This window comes from Ochotona curzoniae, unplaced genomic scaffold (genome assembly GCF_017591425.1).
Source record: "Ochotona curzoniae isolate NIBS_2020 unplaced genomic scaffold, NIBS_Ocur_1.0 contig_3520, whole genome shotgun sequence".
Taxonomy (NCBI): domain Eukaryota; kingdom Metazoa; phylum Chordata; class Mammalia; order Lagomorpha; family Ochotonidae; genus Ochotona; species Ochotona curzoniae.
In genome coordinates, this window is record NW_024465894.1 from 3453886 (window position 1) to 3474815 (window position 20930).

Genomic DNA, 20930 nt, shown 5'->3' on the forward strand with positions numbered 1-20930 from the left:
CCTTTGCGCCTGCAGGGCCGCCCCGACACCCGCGCGCCCCCACCCCCTCTTGGCAGCATTGCCCGACTAGCTCCCTCTCCCCGACTTTTCTCGTGAACAATCAGGGACTTGTGCTGGCTGCCGAGGGAGCCACGGAGCTGGCTGGCCGCGGAGGAGGCGACGTCATGGATTCCTGAGTGTGAAGGTTGCAGGAAAGCCCTTAGTTTTGGAGATGGACGGGATCCAGCGGTTTCCATGGCGCTGGGTAAACAGGAGGAAACAGTGAGGGAATCCCGTTATTTTACTGCATTGAAAGCCTATAAACACGGAGCGCAGGGAAGGAAGTCGCGCTGCCTCTGGAGTAAGCCGGAGCGCGGAGCCGTGCCGACTCTGCCGTGCCGGGAGCCGGGAGGCGCGCAGTCCCCGGGCCGCTGGAGGCTCCCGCGGGCGCGCCCCGGCCGAGACGGCGCCCCGCGGCTGCTGCATTCCCCACGCAGACCCCCGTGCCCCACACGCCGAGCCCCCGGCCCCTCCAGATGCAGAGAGAGGCTGCGTTCAGACTGGGGTCGTGCCATCCCCTCCGCACCATGGGGTCGGTGGACCAAGGTAACGGACTCGCGGCCATTCCTGCCTTTCCCCACCCCTCGCGACCCCTGCCCGCTCCGCCGGCTCCTGTCCTGGGTGACGCTTCCCGCTCCGGCCCCGGGAGTGAGGGTAGGTGGGTGGGCGCTCAGGACCCCCTGGATTCCGCTACCCCAGGGACGCACAGGTAGAGCAGTTGAAGGATCGGCGGCCAGTTGCTGCCAGCCAGGGGAGGGAGCGGACGGGAAGCCGCGGCGAGACGAGTGTGCGCGGGGGGCCGGGGACGTGTCCAAGGCGGGATTCCCTGGCGAGCCTTGGGGAGGACTTTCCTCCACGGGACCCCGGGAGGATCCTTGCTACTAACCAACCGCTGACTTGCTTAACCATTTCGGCGCTCGGCTTGGGGACAGCACACGCCAGGCAGCTTGCATGATTTTACCCTTCCTAATGATGGTCGTTCTTATTTAGCTACTTTTACACTTTGAAGCAGACAGGCTCGGCTTTTTGCTGTCCAGTAAATACGGTAAGGGAGGCCGTGCTTTCCAACTGTCTTGGCGGAGGATGCTGCGGGACATTTAAACCCTTCCCGGCTGGGCTCCTCACGGCGCCTGCTGATGGAGAGCGTCTCCTGCACTCCTTTAAAGTGCAGTGTACCGTCAGTTTGTTTCGTGACCCGATAACTCCCCCCATTCTGTGTTTCTCCGGCTGGCCCCTTCCTCTTGGATTTAGCCCCAGACTCGTCCTGTATGTATCTTATATCAGAGGGCTAACCGTGCAAGAATATGATCCGGGAAGACCCTGTTTGGTTGGGATTGTTGGGGGGAGGGAGCTGCGCTCGTTCGGCTGCTCCGTGCTGACTCAGGCTGTGAGAGTGGAAACTCGGTAGTACCCTGTAGTTTTCGGAGGCCAATCCTGCGGGGAGGAGGGATGGGGCACTGCCCAGTGGGCAGGGCTGCAAGAGTTAAGTGAAATAAATTCGTGTAGGAGGAGTTAGCCTCGTGTCATAAAATCTGAGTTGAATGTAGGTTTTGTGCTCTGCGTGGCTGATTAAAGTTCTGGGGGGAAAGAAATGACAATTTCAGTAAATAAACCTCAAGGGTTTTTTTTTTTCTTCTTCTTTTTCTTTTTGAAAGCCAGACTAAAGCCAAGTGCCTTGGGTTAGGTAAATGGTTCACTTTTGCCTCAGCGGACCTTCATGACATATTTTTACTGAGTTGCGTTTTTGAAAGCAAGATGGTTGCATTTTTGAAAGCCAGTCCTTTGACTCCTTTAACTGGTACCAGTTTATCCTGTCCTCGGCTCCTTGTCAAGCCTGTGACACAATATGGCCAAAAGAAAAAAACATGACTAATGTCGCATCATCTGTGAAAAACGACGGTGTCTCAGATGAGTGGCACATGGGTGAAGGACGCAGATCAGCTTTTACTGTCCAACACACTGGATGCTGGAAGTCCGGGTGGTGGGTGGGGTGCCGGCCGCCGCGTGCGCGAGAGCAAAGCGGGCTTCTGTTTAGCCCTGTGAGCTAACACAAGCCTCGCGTTTTATGGGTACTGGGAAATCTCAGCTTCCAGATTTCTGAACTTGTTTCTCTGAAGGTTAAGGGTGTGCATGTTTTGTGTATGCTTGTGTGGATGGAGAGTGTGTGGATGCCAGTGTGTGTGTGTGTGCGTGCGCGCGCGTGGGTGAGCGCGCATGTGGGCAGCAGGGCAACAGCTTGCACCCTGGGAGACACACGTGGCATGACAAAGCAATGGAGCCTGTGGATGGAGTTCTGGCCATTAGGAACAGCTGGTTTAAAGTAGCCTGATCCGAAGGCTTGGCCTGTGTGTCCCCCACCTCCCTCCAGCACGGGGGTCTCTTGGGAGAAAGCTGAATGCTCCTTTCACACGCGAGCCCCAGGGTGAGCCGAGACACAGACCTCAGTGTACATGCACATGGGTGCGGTCATTCTCTAGAAAATAGAAATATTTACATGGGAAAAAAAATACCGAGCCTGCTGCCCAGCTCTGGGCCGAGGCCCTGGGGAAAAAGCAAAGATCAGAAAGAGGTGTGTTCAGTGTTATCTGAAGTGAGATGATGGAAAGTATTTCAGAAATAAACAAATGGGCCAGGCTCAAGCTCTGTGCTTGCTGGCTGGATCTGAATTTCTGCTTGTTCACATTGCAATGCTGTGATCCTGGGCAAGTGACTTAATCTCACAGGGCCACGGTTGTCCCATCTGGGAAATGGAGCCATTATTGGTACAACAGTCAGACCAGGTCTTTGGAGTTGATGCCCAAGAGATGTGAACTGTGCACTTGCTACAGTTGGAAGATGCGACACAGTAGCTACTGTTGGAGCTCGCCTGAATTTCCCAAAGTTCTTCGGAGAGGTGCAGGGGCCCCCAGCTCTCAGGGCACTTTTGAACTTACTACAGGAGCTTCCTGCTGCCGTGGTTTGGGTGAAGATAATGGCTTCTGAAGCTTCATTTCCCCATTTGCCAACAAGCATAATGACAGCATTGATTTCACAGGGCTGTCTCCAGCATATGAAATCACACTCGCAAAAAAAAAAAAAACCCTTAGCTCCGTACTTAGCATGTGGTGCACCCACGCTAAATGCCAGGGTCGTGTGGCAGTTGAGGGAGAGGCAGACCCAGCCTTGTCTGAAGTCACACTCAAATTAGTAGCTGGGCAGTCGATGCCAAGCAAGTGCTCGGCTGCTGTGGGTGAGGACGCACGCTCATTGAGCACTGACTCAGCTGGGCTCCAAGCTGCCCAGCTCCAGAACAGGGCTGCCCCCTAACCCACGCAGCGGACACTCAAGTCCCCTTTGTGAAGGCCTGGAATGAGCCCTGCACATTCTCCCTTACAATGCAAATGATACACAAATCTATGCAAATGAGGATCATATTGCATTGTTCAGGGGATAGTGGTGACCCACGAAAACTCTCCAGGTTGGTTGAGTGTGTGGAATTGGAACCTGTGGCTATGCAGGTAACTGCACTGAGAATTTTCTAAGAATTGATTTATTTGAGAGACATGGGAGAGAGAACATGTGAGACCACAAGAGAGTAAAAGAACCAGAGAGATCTGATACAATAGCCAGATCTGGGATAGACTGGAGCCACTTCATTCTGGTCTCCTGCGTGGGAGGCAGGAGCCCAAGCACTTGGGCTGTCTTCTGCTGTTTTCCCAGGGATGGGAGCTGGATGGAAAGTGCAGCAGCTAGCACTTGAACTTGCAATTCTAATATGGGATGCCAGCAGAAACTCCACTTTCCCAGAGGACAAAGAGGCCCCAGGTGGGCAGTGAGGATGCCCAGAGGCCACGTGCTTTTCCATGTTCCCAGAGTCGAGGCCCAGGCCTTCCCTGGCTGCCTGGATGGCGGTCCCCCTCAAGCCTCCGCCCACCCAAAGCCTCTCCTCTTCCAGAGCTTAGGGTGAGGCCCCTCTCACTACCTTTATTTAAAATTTTGCTTTCTTTAGGTGCCTGGGGGACAGGGCCAGGTGTCCCCTGGGTCTCTAACTGGGAGGCCAGCAACTTGAGCTCTGAGCCAGAAGTTGGAATTCTGACCCTGCCACCTGCCTTGCTAGCTGCAGGAAATTTCACTGTCCCCACCTTTGTTTCCCCATGACCAAAATTATGACAGAAATGTTACTCATGGTAATTTTTTTTTAAGATTTATTTTATTTTTACTGGAAAGGTGGATATACAGAGAGGAGAGACAGAGAGGAAGATCTTCCATCCGATGATTCACTCCCCAGGCGGTGGCAAGGGCTGGAGCTGAGCCAATCAGAAACCAGGAGCCTCTTCTGGGTCTCCCATGTGGGTGCAGAGTCCCAAAGCTTTCGGCCATCCTCGACTGCTTTCCAGGGCCACAGGCAGAGAGCTGGATGGGAAGCGGGGCTGCTGGGACTAGAACCGGCGCCCATATGGGATCCCGGGCTTGCAAGGCAAGGACCTTAACCACTGCACAACCCCACCGGGCCCACTCATGGTAATTTAATCAGCGTGGGGTGCTGGTTTAAAACTCAGTGTCTCCACTTATGATCCAGCTTCCTGCTGATGTGCTTGGGAAAGCAGCAGAGGCTGGCCCACAGCTGGCCCATGGCTGGCCCCTGCGCCCACGAGGGAGAGACAGAAGCTCCTGGTTTCTGGCTTTAGCCTGACTGAGCCCCAGTTGTTGCTGACATCTGGAGAGTGAAGCAAAGAATGGATGAAGAATTCTCTTTCCTCCTCCTCTCCCCTGCCCCAGTAACTGCCTTTCCAGTAAACAAAATAAGTATTAAGAACAATATTTATTTTTATTGGAAAGGCACTTATACAGAGAGGAGGAGAGACAGAGAGGAAGATCTTCCATCCACTGATTCACTCCCCAAGAGGCTGAAACAACTAGAGCTGCGCCGATCCCAAGCTAAGAGCCAGGAGCCTCTTCTGGGTCTCCCATGTGGGTGCAGGGTCCCAAAGCTTTGGGCTGTCCTTGACTGCTTTCCCAGGCCACAAGCAGGGAACTGAATAAGAAGCAGGACTGCTCGAATGGTACTTGCAAGGCGAGGACTTTAGCCACTTAGCTACCCCACCGGGCCCAACAAAAAGACTACACATGGATAAAGGTTTTATTATTTATTTAATAATAATTAATACAACAACTGGATAGAAACCCATCAGAACAGTAGGAGAGCTGGATCCCAGTACAGTCCCCCGCTAGGCCAGGCATCAGCCTGTTATTTGCTGAATTGTGGAGGAGGGTCCCAGCGGAAGTCCTCAGAGGGGGTTGGGAGTGGCAAATGGTTGACAATCCATGGTAGTTCTCAATCTTTTCATAGACAGTCTTACTCAATAAGCAGTTGCTATCATTATTGTCCAATGTATTGATGTAACATTTGCTGTCACTCCCTTTAAAAATGTCGACCCTCAAACTAATTCCCAAGAGTTTGGTGATGTTTTCTCAGAATCCCTGAGAGTATTTTGTATCTGACCTGGCAGGCCAGACTTGAAGCTGCCTTTCTGTCCAGGCCACCCCAGGGCCTCCCAGGTGTCCCTGGGCCTCCGTCTTGTGGCCCAGTGATTTGTCCTTGTGCCCCACAAGAAGCTGAAAAACACATGGCACTTCATAGGCGTTCAATAACACTTTTGGTCAAACAGGTGGAAGGTGAAGAAATGAGGAACTGAATGGCTGGTGCATGGGAGAGGCCTGGCTTGTTAAACCACAGCATGGAGGGAGCCCTGCTCCCGGGGCTCTCTCTGCTGCCCCCTTGACAGTGACTTTCATGTCAGTACCTCCTTGCTGGACTGGACTCAGAAGCCCCCAAGACAACACCATGGTGACTGTCACTGACAGAGCTCTAACTGTTACCAGGCACCACCAGGAGAGCTGCCTCCAGGGTCCTCACTCTGCCTTATGGTTTTGATCCCAGAGAAGGGTGGGGACTCGACTGGGGTCCCTCCGTCCCCGGAGTCCTTGCTGCTGTCTGTGCCAGCCCTTGCCTGCTTTTCTCATTCCTCTGCTCCCACGCTCTCCAGCCTTCCCCATGCCCATGCTTATATCAGTCTTCCTGGGCTATCACATCTTTCATGAAGGCCCTGTCCAGAGACAGTGCCCTCTTGACCATTCCATTTGCTGGAATCAATATTTTCAGAGCATCTGTTGCATGCTGGTCAGTGTCCAGGACATGAACAAGGCAGACATGAGGCTTGCCTTCTGGGTGATGAACTGAACAGTATCTAGCATGATCTGTGATCTCCTTGGCTGTGAATGAGTGTACGTACATTGTGTGTGTAGGCGCAGGCGGGTGTATATGTGGTGGGTTGAGTCTGTCTTGACTTGGTATTGCTTGTACCTGGTACAATTATGCAACATAAATGCCAGGTAAATGGTTGTTTTACCATATTATTCAGGAAATAATGGCAATTTTACTAGTCTGCACGCCCTCAGAAGAGCTCGTGTTTTTCTGTGGATTCTGTACCTGTGCTTGACTGACTGCATGAACACAAAGGCCATGTCTGTATTTCTGTTGGAAGCGACAGGCACAACCCAATCCATAACCGTGTGGTGACCGACTGGGCGGCCTCTCCTCTATGGAGACATCTTTTTGTCACTGCCTGAATGGGAAGGAATTTGCCAGTAGCTCTGGGGAAAGAGCCTTCCATCCAGCCGGCTCAGGAGATGTTGGGGCTATTCTGTGAGCAGCAGGAACCCAGTGTAGCTGAGGAGACAGCAGTGGACACCACAGAGTTGGGCGCGCAGCGTCCTGGAAGAACAGCCAAGTTCTTTCTCAGGGCACTGAGGATCCACTGGGGATGGGGACACTTCTGGTCACACAGTATGCAGTCTTACTCGCCCTTCTACATGTTTCCACTGTCTTTGCAATGAGGAAAACCAGGGAGAGAGGCTGCTGGGGTGGGCCAGGTAGGAGAGGGAGGTAGCTGGGTCTAGGAGCAGGCAAGGAGAGGGCATTAGGAGCAGTGCCTCCCTGTCCACTGTTCTCAAACTGTGTTCCCTGGAACCCTGGGGTTCTGCAGGAGTCTTGGAGTCTCTGGGACCTGAATGTGGAGTGTTCAGTCCATTCACACGCGAGCCACTAGGGGCATGTGTCCTCTCAGTCCCCATAGTCCCCATGTCACTCCTTCTTCACCCTCTGCTTTCACTGGGAGTTGTAGCCATTTTTTTCCTCGAAGTTCTATCTTGGACCAAAAATGTCCCTGGACAGGTGTATCCTTACTACTGGCCTGGGACTGGTGTGACAGGGTCAGGAGGAACAGCATGGCATCTGTGGCTTTCAAGGTGGCGCTACAGCCTGCTGTGTGCGCAGCATGATGGATGTGTTTTGGCCGCCACAGCTACCATGAATTTTGTTGTTGCAAATTTGAGTTATTGCTTTTCTGCAGCCAGATGGTTTCCAAGAGTCCTTCCTGAAGGGAAAAAATCCATTTCCCACCAAATCCTGGGGATTTTTGGTGGGCCCGTCTGTCAAAGGAATGAATCTGGAGGGTTTATGGAGAGCTGGTGGCAGGACGAGCTTGGCTGGCTGGGGTGGATGTGGGACGTGTGCTTGCTGGCACAGGACACATCACAGGTGTGGTGAGGTTGGGCAGTGCCAGTGTGGGAGGTCACCCACACCCAAGGCTGCTGGTGGCCTTGGCCACACGCCACATAGCTGCATGGTGCTGTGTGGGAGGCAGGGACACCCTCTGAGGTTGGCCGGGCTTGTGGGAGCTGTAGATACGCAGCCCATCGGTCTCCAAAGTGAACTCACCTGTCCTTATCCTGGCTCAACTGCAAAGCTTAGGAAATGGAGATGGTGTTGGATTCTCCACAGACTACAGCGGGAGAGAGGAGAGACGCACAGATGTGGGACAGATGTGGGACACAGGAGACAGGTGGGAGCTGGCGGAGGGGAGTGAGGCGTTTCAGGAAGAAAGTTAAGGAAGCGCTGAGAACCTGTCAACAAGATGACTTGTATGTTGATGTAATGTTTTAAACATAAACATGAATGACAGCAATCCAAGATAAGTCCACAAAAAGAGAGATAAAACATGTTGATAATGACAGGGCTATGAGACTCCAGTTCAGGCTCTGGTAGTTGCCCATGCAGCCCCAGCTGCTGCTGCCTCCGTAACGCCCTAGGTGTTCACCCTGGGGATTTCTATGTTCATTTTGCTTCTTTGGAACACTGCATGACAAGGTAGTTTATTTGCTGACTTTGGAGTTGGGGGGCTCCCCCAGCACCAGCCCTGCGGAAGTCCAGTGCTCTGGTCTGTGAATGAGTATAGCAGACCAGCATCGGAGCAGCCGTGAGCCCCTGGGCACATCGGTCTCAGGGCAGGGTGGGAAGAGGGGGTCGTGCTTTTCAGATGAATGGTTCAGTGCCTGCCTTTTGAGATCATGTTTTATTGTTATCAGGATGTAGGTGGGGAGATGAGAATCTGTTCAGAAATTATTAGGAATTTAAGGATGGCAACAGCGCAGTGGTAAGCCAAGTGCAGGGCTCCTCCAAGAATAGGTTCTCCCAAATTCATCTGTGGTGTGACCTGTCTCACCCAAGCCCTGGTTGTTACTTGGGCAAATGTTTTAGCATGACAGGCTCCTGGACTACTGCAACAGGGATTGCCTAACTCACTGCCCCCCCCCCCCAACTGGCCCCATTCTAGGGATGGAGAAATGGAGGCACAGCGATGGCAGGTGCCTTAACTTTCAGTAAGTCAGAGGAAGTACTGAGATTGGATCATGGACCTCCCAGCTCTGGGCTATTACTACTCAGCCCCGTCTGCGCATGCGGGTTTTCATGCCTATAGGGGCCATTGACCTTCGAGAAGGTCAGCGTGGAAGGGGTAGCAGGATTCAGATCTGCCAGTCTCGGTGTAATGACCCCATAAATGGATCCCCTGTGAATACTAGAGATTTTCCTTTATAGAGAACTCTCATCTTTTCATTAAAAGCACAATAATGGGAGGCTGAATTTTCCTAAAGCCATGGAGTCAGATGGAATGGTGATGCTATAAAAAATGATTACAGGTTTTCTAAGCAGGCTAGAGGCTGGGCCACAAGCGTATAAAACACCACTCCTTTCACATGTGAAGCCTGCCTGTCTCCACAGGAAGCCAGGCAGGGCCGAAGGACCTCCTGAGATGCAACTTTACTTACTGGTGGCTCTCTTGGGCTGGAGCTTTTGTTGGCCCTGGTTTTTCACTCATTGCTAACTTAGAGTTTAGTGAGAGCCTAGCAGGTGCTGGGGGATCCAGCAGGGTGGCCACATGATGCCCAGTTAAGTTTCATGCAAACAAAACAAATCTTGAGTTGAAGCATACCTTAGATAATATGTGGATATACTTGTCATAGAAAAAGCCTTTTTTTGTGTATGTAAAATCAGCATTCTTGTGCTGTAAACTGGACAACTCTAGTAGAGAAAATAGACAAATCTTCCTGCTCCGTGTGCACCTGCCAATCCAGTCTTCTTCTAGGTCCTCCATGACTTCCCCCTTCCTATTGCTCAGGGCCTTGGCACTCACTTGTCCACCTGTCCATTCCTGTCCTCTCCGTTCGCTGGCCAGCTTCTCCACAGCCTTCCAGCCCCAGCTTACACATCAACTCCCTGGGAGAAGTCTTCCAGGAACTGCCTGCCTCAGTTTCTCGCTATCTACTGGGGCTGCTACTTGTGGGCATGTGGCATGTTCCTGGACCGGGATCACACACAGCTCCCGTGTGTGCAAGAGTCTCAAAATCTCAGCGACTGCATTGGGTTCTTGTTGCTCTTTTGTGGTAGAGGAAAGGCCTGGGCCTTTGCAGGGAGGTCAGCTGCAGGGCAGCGAGGAGGCTGACCCAAGTGCACTGTCAAGGCCTCTATCTCACCCCAGCCCTAGGGCAGCCTCTTGGTGCGAAAAGGTCCTGCATTCTCCAGCTGGCCCTTGCTGCTAAGAGCACAGATGATTTATTTTGGGGCAGAAAATATGCATCCTTCAACCTGCATTCCCATCTTTGTTTTATTTTTTCTTAAAAAAAAAAAAAGCCAGCGAGCGAGAGAATTTATTTTTATTTGAAATGCAGATTTACAGAGAGGAGAAAGAGTGAGGTTTCCAGCCTCTGGTTCATTCTCTGAATGGCTGCAATGGTCCAGGCTGAGCTGATCCAAAGCTGGGAGCCAACTGCCTCTTCTGGTCCTCCCATTTGGGTGCAGGGTCCCAGGGACTTGGGCCATATGCTGCTGCTTTCCCAGGCCATAATCAGAGAGCTGGATAGGAAGGAAGTGGCCAGGACATGAACCAGCATCCCATATGGGATGCTCACACCACAGGGTGGCAGGTTAGCTTGCTGAACACAGTACCAGTCGCACATTCTCATCTTCCAAGGTGAACTTTAGGGAAGAAGTCTCACTACCCACTGCTCTGGTCTGAATCCCTGCCTTCTAAAGGACTCTGGATTCTCTGGTGTGGACTTCAAATTCTAGAAGCGTTAGAAGATTTCCCACTGTTCAGAGACAGGGACAACTAGGGCAGCTAGCGTCCTGAGCCATCCTTCCTAAGGCTGACATTTTTGGAGCATTTAATTGATTGTAAAGTGGTCCTCGCTTCATGATTTCATATTATTATTAGATTTTCAATAGGATTTTAAAAAATATTTATTTTTATTGGAAAGTCAGATATACAGAGAAGGAGAGACAGAGAAGATCTTCCATCCACTGATTTCACTCCCCAAGAGGCCACAAGGACTGGAGCTGTACCAATCTGTTGTGGACTAAGGAGTTGATTAGCATTTGTTAAGCTTAGCACCTGCAGGAAATGGGCTTGAGGCTAGTGGCACCTGGTCTATCAGACTCATTAGCATCCTATTGTTCTGTTAAGGGGCTTGGGGGGAAAAGTACATATGGCTGGTAAGCTTCACCTCAGATGGATGGATGGATGGATGGATGGATGGATGGGTGCATGGATGGGTGGATGGATGGGTGTGTGGGTGGGTGGATGGATGGGTGGGTGAGTGGGTGGATAATGGATGGATGGATTGATAGGGAAAGCTTTTTTTATGTGTCTGACATCCTTAGATTTTTCTTAATGGATCCTCCTTGCTGAGGTTTACCCTGAATATGTAATTTCGAGGTTGAGAACAGTTTTACCCTCTACTTAATATCCTATTGGGGCCCAGGGCGCCATCCATCCATCCACACATTCCTCTGTCCATCTGTTTACACATCTACTGTACACACTAATCTGTAAATGAGGCCATCGTAGTGCCTGCCTTAGTAGCTCCCATGGACTAGTAGAGATAAAACTGTCGGACTGACCAGGACTGGGTCATTCACTTTCTTGCCAGGAAAGGTGGAACTGTGCTGATAGTTCTGCTGAGATGAAGCTTACAGTTCTTTCCCCAAGGAACACACTGGGGCGCTGTCCTCTGAGTGACGCTGGGTAGGCAATCAGCTGGTCTCCGGTAGACAGAGGGGAGGATGGGAAAGGGCATGTGTGCAGGAGGCTTTTCATGGATTTTTTTTCCTTTTCTGAGCACATTCAAGGTGGGGCCCTTGGGTCCCTGTTATAAGGACTCACGAGCATCCGTCTCCTTCTAGATAACTTGGCTATAACTACCCACAACTGGATCACCACTCGCTCCCTCCACCCACACGATCAGCCGCTCCCTAGGGAGCGTGTTGGGTAACACAGTGAAGCTGTGCTTATGGTTGGGAAACTTAAGAAAGGAATTTCCTGATGCTTTGACAACCAGAAAATGTGTCCTAAAACTCTGCAGGGAGTGCCACGCCAGACCCAGGGGCCTGCAGGGGAGTTTGATGCTGAACACGTGGTTGTCTTTCGTGCACATTGGAGGTGTCTGGCAAGCTGTTACAAGAAACCGAGGCCTCAGGTCCACCCCTAAACCTCCTGCTAACATTGGTTTCTGCTGGGGTCCTGGGGATTTAAATGCTTTAACAGCTTCCCAGGTGATTCAAATGTGCAGCCTGGTTAAAACCTGTGGTCTAAGCGCAGAATGAAAAACCCTAACTGTGCCTCTTGGCTTCCAAGGTCCTAAGAGTAAGGAGGGCGGACACTGCGTTGCTGACAGCGTCTCTGCCTTGCAGCAGGGCCAGGCGTCCTGAAGCAGGCACCTGACGCAGGTAGGTGCTTCATAGGTGCTGGTGGAATGAGTGCTGAAAGCTTTGCACAAAGCTCCGAATGCGGCACAGGTGGAAGACCTCTGCCCTCCGGCCTCTCCCTTCCTCTTCCTGGCCCCTCCCCAACCACAGAGAAAGAGTCAGGTTGCTTGGGATCCAGCCATGGTTGTTCCAGTGGACTTGTCCCTCAGACACCTGCGGCACACAGCATCCTTCGGAAGCTCTAAGATGTCTTTGTTGCAGTGGGCTGGCGTGGAGTTGGGGAGGACTGCGTCCCACACATTTTAAGTGCCCCAGGGGGTTCTCCCGCGCCCTGTGAGTCTGTGTCCTGACTTGGGCTTGGCCCAACACCTGTAGGGCATTTACTGGGTGGGGGTGGGGGTGTAGTATGAGGTTCTTCAGTAAGAACCTGCTTATAACATGCACCTTAGGGCTTCATTAAAAACAGGTTTCTGAGCCTGGCCTCCCGGCTGCTCCAGAGAGGGGCCTGAAATGTTGGGCTCACAAGAGCATGCAGGTGTCCCCCAAGCCTTACTGGTGAGCCTGGGACCCTGGCAGTGCTTCCAGTGCTGCTCTCCCACAAGCTCTGCCTCCTGCCGCGGGCCTTGGCCTGTCGGCTTCCCTGCCTCCATGCTGGCACCCTAGAGGGATCTCAGTTCTTTTGTTTCCTTCCCGCCTCACCCACCACCAGAACCACGTCCAGGGCTAGGGCAGAGTGGAAGAGTGGCACTGCGCACCTGCAGCGCTTTCCCAGGCCCCGGGAAGTCGAGTTCAGGCCCTTGCAGTTAGGCCGGGATGAACCTGGAGGCCCAGGTCTGTAACTGAGGGGGTGGGTGGGCGCGCCCTCCCTCTCTCCCTTCCTCTTGGAAAAGAAAAGCCGCCCAAAGTTCCTATGGGCCAAGTTCAAGCGGCAGCCGCTTTCTTGTTTACAACCTGGGCCGGGCAAGGTGCGCAGCGCTCCAGGGAGGGTGGGCGGCCGCGGCTGCCCGAGCCACCGACAGCGGCACCGGGACCGGCCCCCTTCCTCCGCCGCGGCCGGTGCCGCGCGCCCCTCCTCCCGCCCCCGGGTCCCGGGTGGCGGCCCCGCCCTCGCCGGCCAGGCCGTCCTGTCCCCGCCTCCTCGCCCCGGGCTGCAACAGGTGCCTCCCCGAGCAGGAAGCTCGCGCCGCCGCCGTCCCGCTGCGCTCGGTTTCCCCCGACGCGTTCAGGACCTGCTGCGCCAGGCGCGCCGTCCCCCGGGCCCCGCGTGCGTCCCCACGAGGAGAGTGACCCCACCGCCCGACCTTCTCCTCCTGCCGCCGGCCAGGGGCCCCGGGGGCCAAGCGTGCCCGGCCGCAACTCTCGCAGCCCTTTCGCCGCCTTGCAAGCCATGGACGCCACGGAGCCGCAGCCGGACCCCGATGGCGGGGACGCCCCTGGCCACGAGCCAGGGGGCAGCCCCCAGGACGAGTTCGACTTCTCCATCCTCTTCGACTATGACTATCTGAATCCTATCGAAGGTCGGTGGAGGCTCCTTCTGCCCGGCGCCGGGAGCCCAGGCAGGGGTGTGGGCAAGTGGCCCCTCTTTGCTCCGGATAACGACCCTTCTTGGTGGTGGAGGAAGGGCCGATGGTGTGGGGAGAAGCCTCCCCAGGTGAGAGGAAGAGGAGGCACTGGTGGACGCCGCTACCCTTAGGGGGCAGCACCTTGGCTCGTAGGGGCGTCGGCTTCCAGTTTCTTCCCGGGGTCGCTGTTGGCGAAGCCCCAGACGGCGGGTGCCAGGGTGGGGTTGGCTCCGCGGGCTCCTTGCCTGGGAGTGTCCGTCAGAGGCCCCGGGGAGGGCTTTGCTTGCTCTGAAGGGAGGATGTGAGGCAGTAGCCTGGAGTATGCCAGGGACAGGCCCCTCGGGAGGTCGCCGCCGCCTCGGCGTGCGAGCAGCGCGTGCTGGAGACCTTGTGTGCTGACGCGAGGAGGCGGCCGTTTCCTCCTGCATCGCCGCTGTGTTTGGGTTGGGATGGCGGGTGGAGGGTTGTCCCGGAGTGGACCAGGCTAAGCTGGTCTCAGTGTTCGGCAGCCTCCAGCCCTAAGAGGTGGGTGGGTGGGAGGTGTGAGTTCAGGAAGACAAGCTGGAGCTATTTCTGGCCGAGCTCTTGTCGCCGCTCAGCGCCTCCAGCTGCCCTGTCTTGCAGGGGGCCGGGGACTTCCCCAGGCTGGGCCGGTGCTCGTCTGTCATTTCACGTTTTGAGCAGGAGCCTTCAGCAGGAGGGGGAGGAGGAGGTCACAGATCGCTGTATTTTTCTGGTTAGCAGGTTGTCTTGGAAAAAAACACACCAAAAAAAAAAAAAAAAAAAAACCCTAAGCAGGCTTCCTGATTTTGACAGCCCAGCCCAGCCCAGCCCGGCCAATGCTTATTGCCAGCTCACTTCAGGGCGAGCCTATTGGTGACTTCTAGATGCTGCTTGTGGCAGGAGGGTAGATCTGGTGGGCGAGGCCTGGAGGGCTCCTTGGTGGTGCCCTGGTGGGCTGCCGTGCTAGGCAGCTGGATGGAGCGGCTGTCCTGCTCGTCTCGCCCTTGGCCTTGCTGGCCACCGTAGGGGAGGGGCTGGATTCGGCTTTGGCTCCTGTCTGCACTTGGTGAAGGCAGGTGCTGATTGGTAGCAAGTTTGTGTTTGGGATGGAGATGGGTCTCGGGAGAGCTGCAATCTGGAGGCCATCTTTACTTTGAAAAGATAAAATGAAGGTTCTGCAAACTATCCCTGCTGACATCAGTATTCTCTGTTCGTTAAGATTAAAGTCATGTTTCGCAGGGGACGAATACCCCCTTTCCAAGATTTACAATTGGTTAGCTTTCTTTTTTGGGGGGAGGGTGTGGGGGTTTCCAGGAAATAGCTTCCAAGCTGAATGTGGTGGGAGGTTCTTCTCTAGTTTTTCTTGGCAAGAGTGGTTTGGTGGCCACCAGATGGGTATCTAAATGACCACAATGAAAACTCTGGAATATTTTTTTTTAAATAAAGTGTATTTTTCGGAACAGTCTCATATTTACAGAAGCGTTATAAAGACAGGACACAGTTTCCATACATCCCAGCTCCCAGTTTTCTCCTATTAACATTGTACATCAGTAATGGGACCTTTGTTTATAGTTAACGAACCAATACTGACACGTTCTTTTTTAAATCCATCCTAGATTGTTCAGGTTTGTGAAGTCCTTGTTTTTATGACCTTGGCAGCGGTGAGGATTCTTGAGGGGGTAACTGCTGGTGCTTCATAAAGTTCACGCAAATGGGGAACTCAGATCTTGGTGCAAAATAATTCTGGAATCCTTGCAAAGGAGGTGGTGTTCAGAAGCTTCCTGCAAAATGCAAAGGGTGGAAAAACTTGGAGGATTTCAAACACTTTTTGCATCAGAATAAATTCCCTGGTCTCTGTGTAGCACCCTTGGGTTTTCCTGATATTCTTTTCTCTGATTTAAATTAGAGCTTGGGGTTCCTGGGAGGCCCAGTTTGAAGGTGGATTGTCCCTCTGAAGAGCAAGTTGAGTGTGCGTTTCTCAACTAGGCTGATGTTGACTGGGGTCACTTGATAACAGGCTTCCATACAAACCATGCCCGGGAAGGAAGTTCCCGGGTGCATCCTGCCTGTAAGGAGGCAGAGAGCTGCCCCCTGAGACCAGGCAGGAAGAGCAGGGACCGTGTGAGCTTGGCAGGGCTGCTCTGGGAGGCAGGTGTGGGTCCGGCTCCCACAGGTACACTCCCCTCCCCCCCCCCCAAAGCCACGTGGCAATGTCTTTCTTGGCTTTTGTGGAGTGGAAGCCCCCACCCTTGGACTTACACATTGCGTGCTAATGTGTACATTCAGCTTCTGGGTACAATGCAAATCGAGCGAGGATGGGGACTGCTCACAGGGACAGAACTGGTGAGCAGCATTAGTGAGGGACTGTGGTACCTAGCGGGCAGGCTGAGCAGCGGGTTCTGTTATCCCTGCACCTTCCCACTCCCCCACTTGCAGAGGGGCACAGCAGGGCACAGAGAGGTAAAGTAATTTTCTCCAGCCTGCAGAGCTAGTAAATGGCAGAGCTGAAATGTGAGCCGCCACGCCCCGTGCTGCGGTGGGAGGGATCCTTGTCCTGCAGTTGATGAGAGACACGTGTGAGCCAGTTGGCAGGGGCCTGAGACCAGGGCACAGCCAGGATTGGAAGCATTCGCCACGGGGGCCATCTTGAGCAAGTTTCCAAGCTTCTCTGCTTACCTGGGCAGTGCCTGGAGGCACAGTGCTTAGCTCCAGGGCTGTGGGCACACTCGGTCCAGCCCGTTAACACAGGGTGTGGTTTGTTCCCTGCAGTTCATTAGCCCCATGGCTTTTGTTAAATAGAGGTGCTCAGACCTTGTGAGCTATTATTCACATACTCATCAAGGAGCTGTTGAGTACCTGCTGTGTTAAATCCTGGGATACCTGTGCTGGGTGACTAAGGCCCTCTCCTCCCCCACTCCTGCCCTGGGTTGGGAGGTGAGGCCTCCGTTGAGTCCTCTGATCTGTTGTCTTGTCTGAACATAACATAGTAGAAGTAGTAGGAATCCTGGCCTTAGTTTTGGCTCTAGCGGGAGTACCTCTAGCACTGGCTTTAGGATGGCGATGTGTGCATGATGCACCATTTTGTTCTGAAAGGGAGCTCTTTTCTGCTGGTTTCCTCCCCAGATGGCAGCAGTGGCCTCCAGCAGGAGCCAGGAGTGCTTAGTCCTCCCCCATGGCAGCAGGAACCCAGTTACTTGAGTCATCCCTGAGCCTCCTGGGGTCTGCATTTGTAAGCAGGTGGCATTGGGAGCACCAATGTGTGAACCCAGCGATCAGATGTGGGCTGCGGGCATCTGAATTGCTAGGCCGAATGCCTGCCCAGGATACATTTAATTATGTTAAAAGAAGTACACTCATCCATCCATTCCTATTTCCTTGAGATATTTTTTAGGTATGGGAGTTTAATCAAGAAGCTTCTTGACATTCGTGCAACAATGATTTTATTCTTTTGAGACCCATGAATATGGTGGCTTGTACTGACTGGTTTTCTAATATTGACACATTCCTGGTATACACTCCACTTGGTTATTGGGGTGGCATCTATTTGATGCTGTTTCGTTTTCCCAGCAGACTTGACAAAGATTTGTGTGCACTGCTGTCAGGTTGATGTTTCTGTTCGTCTTGGCCCGGGAATGCTTTGTAACTCATGGCATTCTGGTTTGGAAAATTTGATAGAATTTCTCAGATGTTTTTAGGAGAGTTGTTTCTTTTTAAATTTTGTATTTGTTTATTTGATGGTGCTCGTTCACTTACTTGGGCTTCAAATGCTCTTGGTGGAAACTGGGAACTGGCAACACAGTCCCAGGCTCCCAAGGGTGTGGCAGGACCCCACTCTCTGGGCCCGTCACTGCTGCGTCCCAGCTCTGCGTCCGCAAGCATCTGGACCCGGGAGCCGAGCTGACAGGGCTGAGTCCAACCCGCGTCCTCCAAGGTGGGGAGGGGCCCAGCTGCTGGTCCAGGCACCCACCCGGAGCTGTCACTGCATGACTTCCTCTGTGTGTCCACAGGCATTGGGCTGCTTTACACTTTCTATTTCTGCTGGAGTCAGTTTTGGTGGTGAATGACATCTGACTGAGAAATCGTCCCTTCCATCTGTCTAGATTTGAGACAAAAAAACCACATTTGCTTGATGTTCCAAGGGGACATCTGCTTTTTGTGTGTATGTTGTTGGGGAGGTCAGAAGCCAGGGATGATGTGATGGTGCGGGCAGAAATGGGCGGCCTTACTGAGGTCACGGACCCGTCACACTGAGTGCTGGTCCTGTGCCAGGTCCTGTGGGAATGAGAGATGAATTAGTTGTGGTCTCTGCCCTTTTCTGGTCCTCAGGGCATTATGGGACATGGTAAACAAATAATGACAAATGAGGTGCTGTGATATAATATCTGTGTGTGTGTGTGTGTGTGTTTATGATGCTTACTAAAAATAGAAGCCAGCCAGCAGGTTCGCTAAACACACATGGCTTTCAGGCATTGCTGTCTGTGTTGTGTTAAGCACAGACCTTCGTAAACCTGCGCTGGGCAAATAACGTCTCCAGGTGCAGCTGGAAAGGTGAAGTGGGGCTGAAATCAAGCTCTGGTCATGCCAGGGAGGCAAAGGGAATGGACTAAGGTGGCCTCCATCAAAGGCTTCCCAACTGAGCACAGGGCATCCTGGGTTCAGGCGCCTGGTGCCCCTGTGCTTCAGGCGGCCTTTGGTTTTGATTGGGGAGCAACCTCGCTGTCAGCCTGGGGTGGGCAGTATTGGCAGCTGGGTTGCCCCGGGCTCACCGACCCTGTGAGGTGGCAGGTTTACTAAATTTGGAGAACACAGCTTAGGCTATTTCTCTAGCCTGCCTCAGCGATACAGTATCCACCTGGCCAGAGGAGTCGGTCTGTTTGGGGAGGGGGGTGACTTAAGTTGGCGGAGAGTCATGCATTAGAAAGTAATGAGGACTGGATGCTGGGGATCCCCCAGGCTGGACGGCTCACAGCTGGAAAGTGCTCTGCATTCTGATGGAGCCCCAGTCCTGTGACACTGTGGGCACACACTCACTCCTGTGGTTATGGGTATACACTGTGGGGCTGCTACTCCCCTGAGGGCGGCATCCTCATTATCACACTTCCAGAAAACTCAGAAATGAGCAAAGACAGCGAGCTGCCCAGGGAGCCTGCTGTTCTCTCCTCCTTTCTCCATCCCCGCGGAGGGTCACTCGTGGCGGTGGCTGGCATCCCTGGGCTTTCTTCTTCCTGCCAACCTTCTGGCTTGGCAATTCAGAGCTACAGGTCTCCTATCAGAGCATCTCGACTGTGCATTCTGCCTCGGCTTCCTTCTACCAGGGTAACCTCAGCTAAGCAGAAGTGCCTGGCGTGTGGCAAACACACAGGACGTGCTTGCTGGGCAGATGGGTGCAGTGTTACGCAATTCCTGCATGGTGTACTGGAGGACATGTGATTGTGGTACTGCTTTGGCCTTGCACATTCTCATCTGTGAAATGGGACTGGGGAAGCCACTGTCCATCTCAGGTGGACTGGCCATTGTAGGCACGTGTGATTCAGGGCCCATGCAGTGGGGTTTCTCTGGGGGGTGGGCTGACAGTGGCCCTGGCAGTGGCTCTGAGAGCTCCCACCCTCCTAAAATCTTGGGATCAGAGCTCCTTGTCTTAGGTCCTGGAGCTGAGAGAATGGGCAGGAGGTAAAGAGGCACACAGCCCCAGGGATTGGTGATGGAAGCTGCTCGCTGCAAGAGTTAGTGCCTTGACTCTGTCAGTCCTTGAACTCAGCTGGCTGCAGTGGTTGCCTGGAGCTGTCTCTCTAATGGATGCAGGGTCCCCCAGGGGCCAGGCCCTGTTCCCCCCTCCCTCCCAACCTTTCCCCTCCCCCATGGCTTGAGCCAGAGCCAGGAAGGTACAGTCTTGAACTTGTGGCATGGAGGACGTGCTGTGCACCCCCACCCCCACTTCCTCCTCTTTCCCTCCCTAGCACAGGAAGTAGCCTCAGGCACTGAGCTTAGGTTTTTTGCTGATTGTTCTCAAACTGAGCTGTGGGAATGAGGCAGGCCCTTGACCTTGCAGCTCTTCCTGGGGTGGCCCACCTGGAGAAGAGCCTGCTGAAGGTTCTCCATTTGACTCTACCTCCTGAACGTGGATGGGGAACTCTTTCCCCCCAAAGATGCAGCTAGCAGAGACAGTGACCTGATGAGCCCTGGTCACCCCACTCTGCGAGGATTGGCCTGAGGCCAATCTCACTCCTTCCCTTCTGTCCCACACACCCTCTCCATCCCACCTCTGATTACTTTAAATCCAATGTTAGTTAAAGTTAAGGATTCTTGAGAAAAGCTGGGATGAGGTGGCAGGGCAGTGGGGAGGAGGGTAGCACCATGGTATGGCAGGTAAAACTGCTACTTGTGGTGCCAACATCCCATGTGGGTGCTGATTTGAGCCCTGGCTGCTCCACTTCTGATCCTTCTTCCTGCTCATGTGCCCGAGAGCAGCAGAGGATGGCCCAAGTGCTGGGACACCTGCCACTGATGTAGGAGGCCCTGAGCCATTGCAGCCATTTGAGAAGTGGAAACATTGGCTGGGATGGCGTCTCCCTCTCTCCTGCCTCTCCCCACCTTCCCCCCTCACCTCCTTCTCACCTCCTTTTCCCTTCTCTCACCCTCTCTCACCCTCTCCCATCCTCCCCCTCCCCTTCTCCCTCCTCTGCTTTCTGTGTAACTCTGCCTTTCAAGCCAAATAAATAAATAAATCCTTTTTAAGAGAGCAAGTGTCATTATTGCAGCCCAAGTGACTTCATAACAAAGGGCCAACCTCGGATTTCTGGCTGGTCACACAGGTATTGTTTCACCGTGGATCGGCCGAGATGCAAGCTTGATTCACACGGCGTGTGGGCTCACTGCCCAGTAGGTAGGGCTCTTGTGTTTTCTGGTTGGGAGCCTCCTGGTTTCTGTGCCATGTTCCACATTGGGTCCTCCCCTGTTCTTGCTCCAGGAATCTTGATTTTCCTCTGCAAAAACACAAAAACAAAACAAAACAAAACAAAAACTACTGAAGGTAAAGCGTAAACTAGAGGCCAAGCCCAGAGTTGGCACTGGGGACTGGCTCCTCCCTACCTTCTAATCTGATGATTTGTGAAACGGCGAGTGTTTTTTTTTCCTTAGGGGGCCTGCATTAGTTAATAGATGTTTGGCATTTGAAAAAGCCAGCCCTTCCCGTGTGAGCCTTAATTGAGCTATGCTCGGGTGAGCTTTGTGGAGGGAAGAAAGCA

At 53.4% G+C, this 20930-nt stretch overlaps 1 protein-coding gene across 5 annotated transcripts in view; it reads left to right on the forward strand.

Annotated features, from left to right (window-relative positions):
• The first annotated feature begins 326 nt into the window (after positions 1-326).
• The window catches only part of NFATC2 (nuclear factor of activated T cells 2), a 120358-nt gene continuing 99754 nt past the window's right edge, over positions 327-20930 (forward strand). For 2 of the 5 annotated variants that reach the window (XM_040981304.1, XM_040981305.1), the window contains exon 1: positions 327-585. In XM_040981304.1, the coding sequence (XP_040837238.1) occupies positions 516-585 (70 nt within the window). In that variant the 5' untranslated portion in view covers positions 327-515. Of the gene's footprint in view, positions 586-13289; positions 13639-20930 lie in introns of those variants that run through there. The other 3 variants (XM_040981302.1, XM_040981303.1, XM_040981301.1) reach the window with 3 other exon arrangements.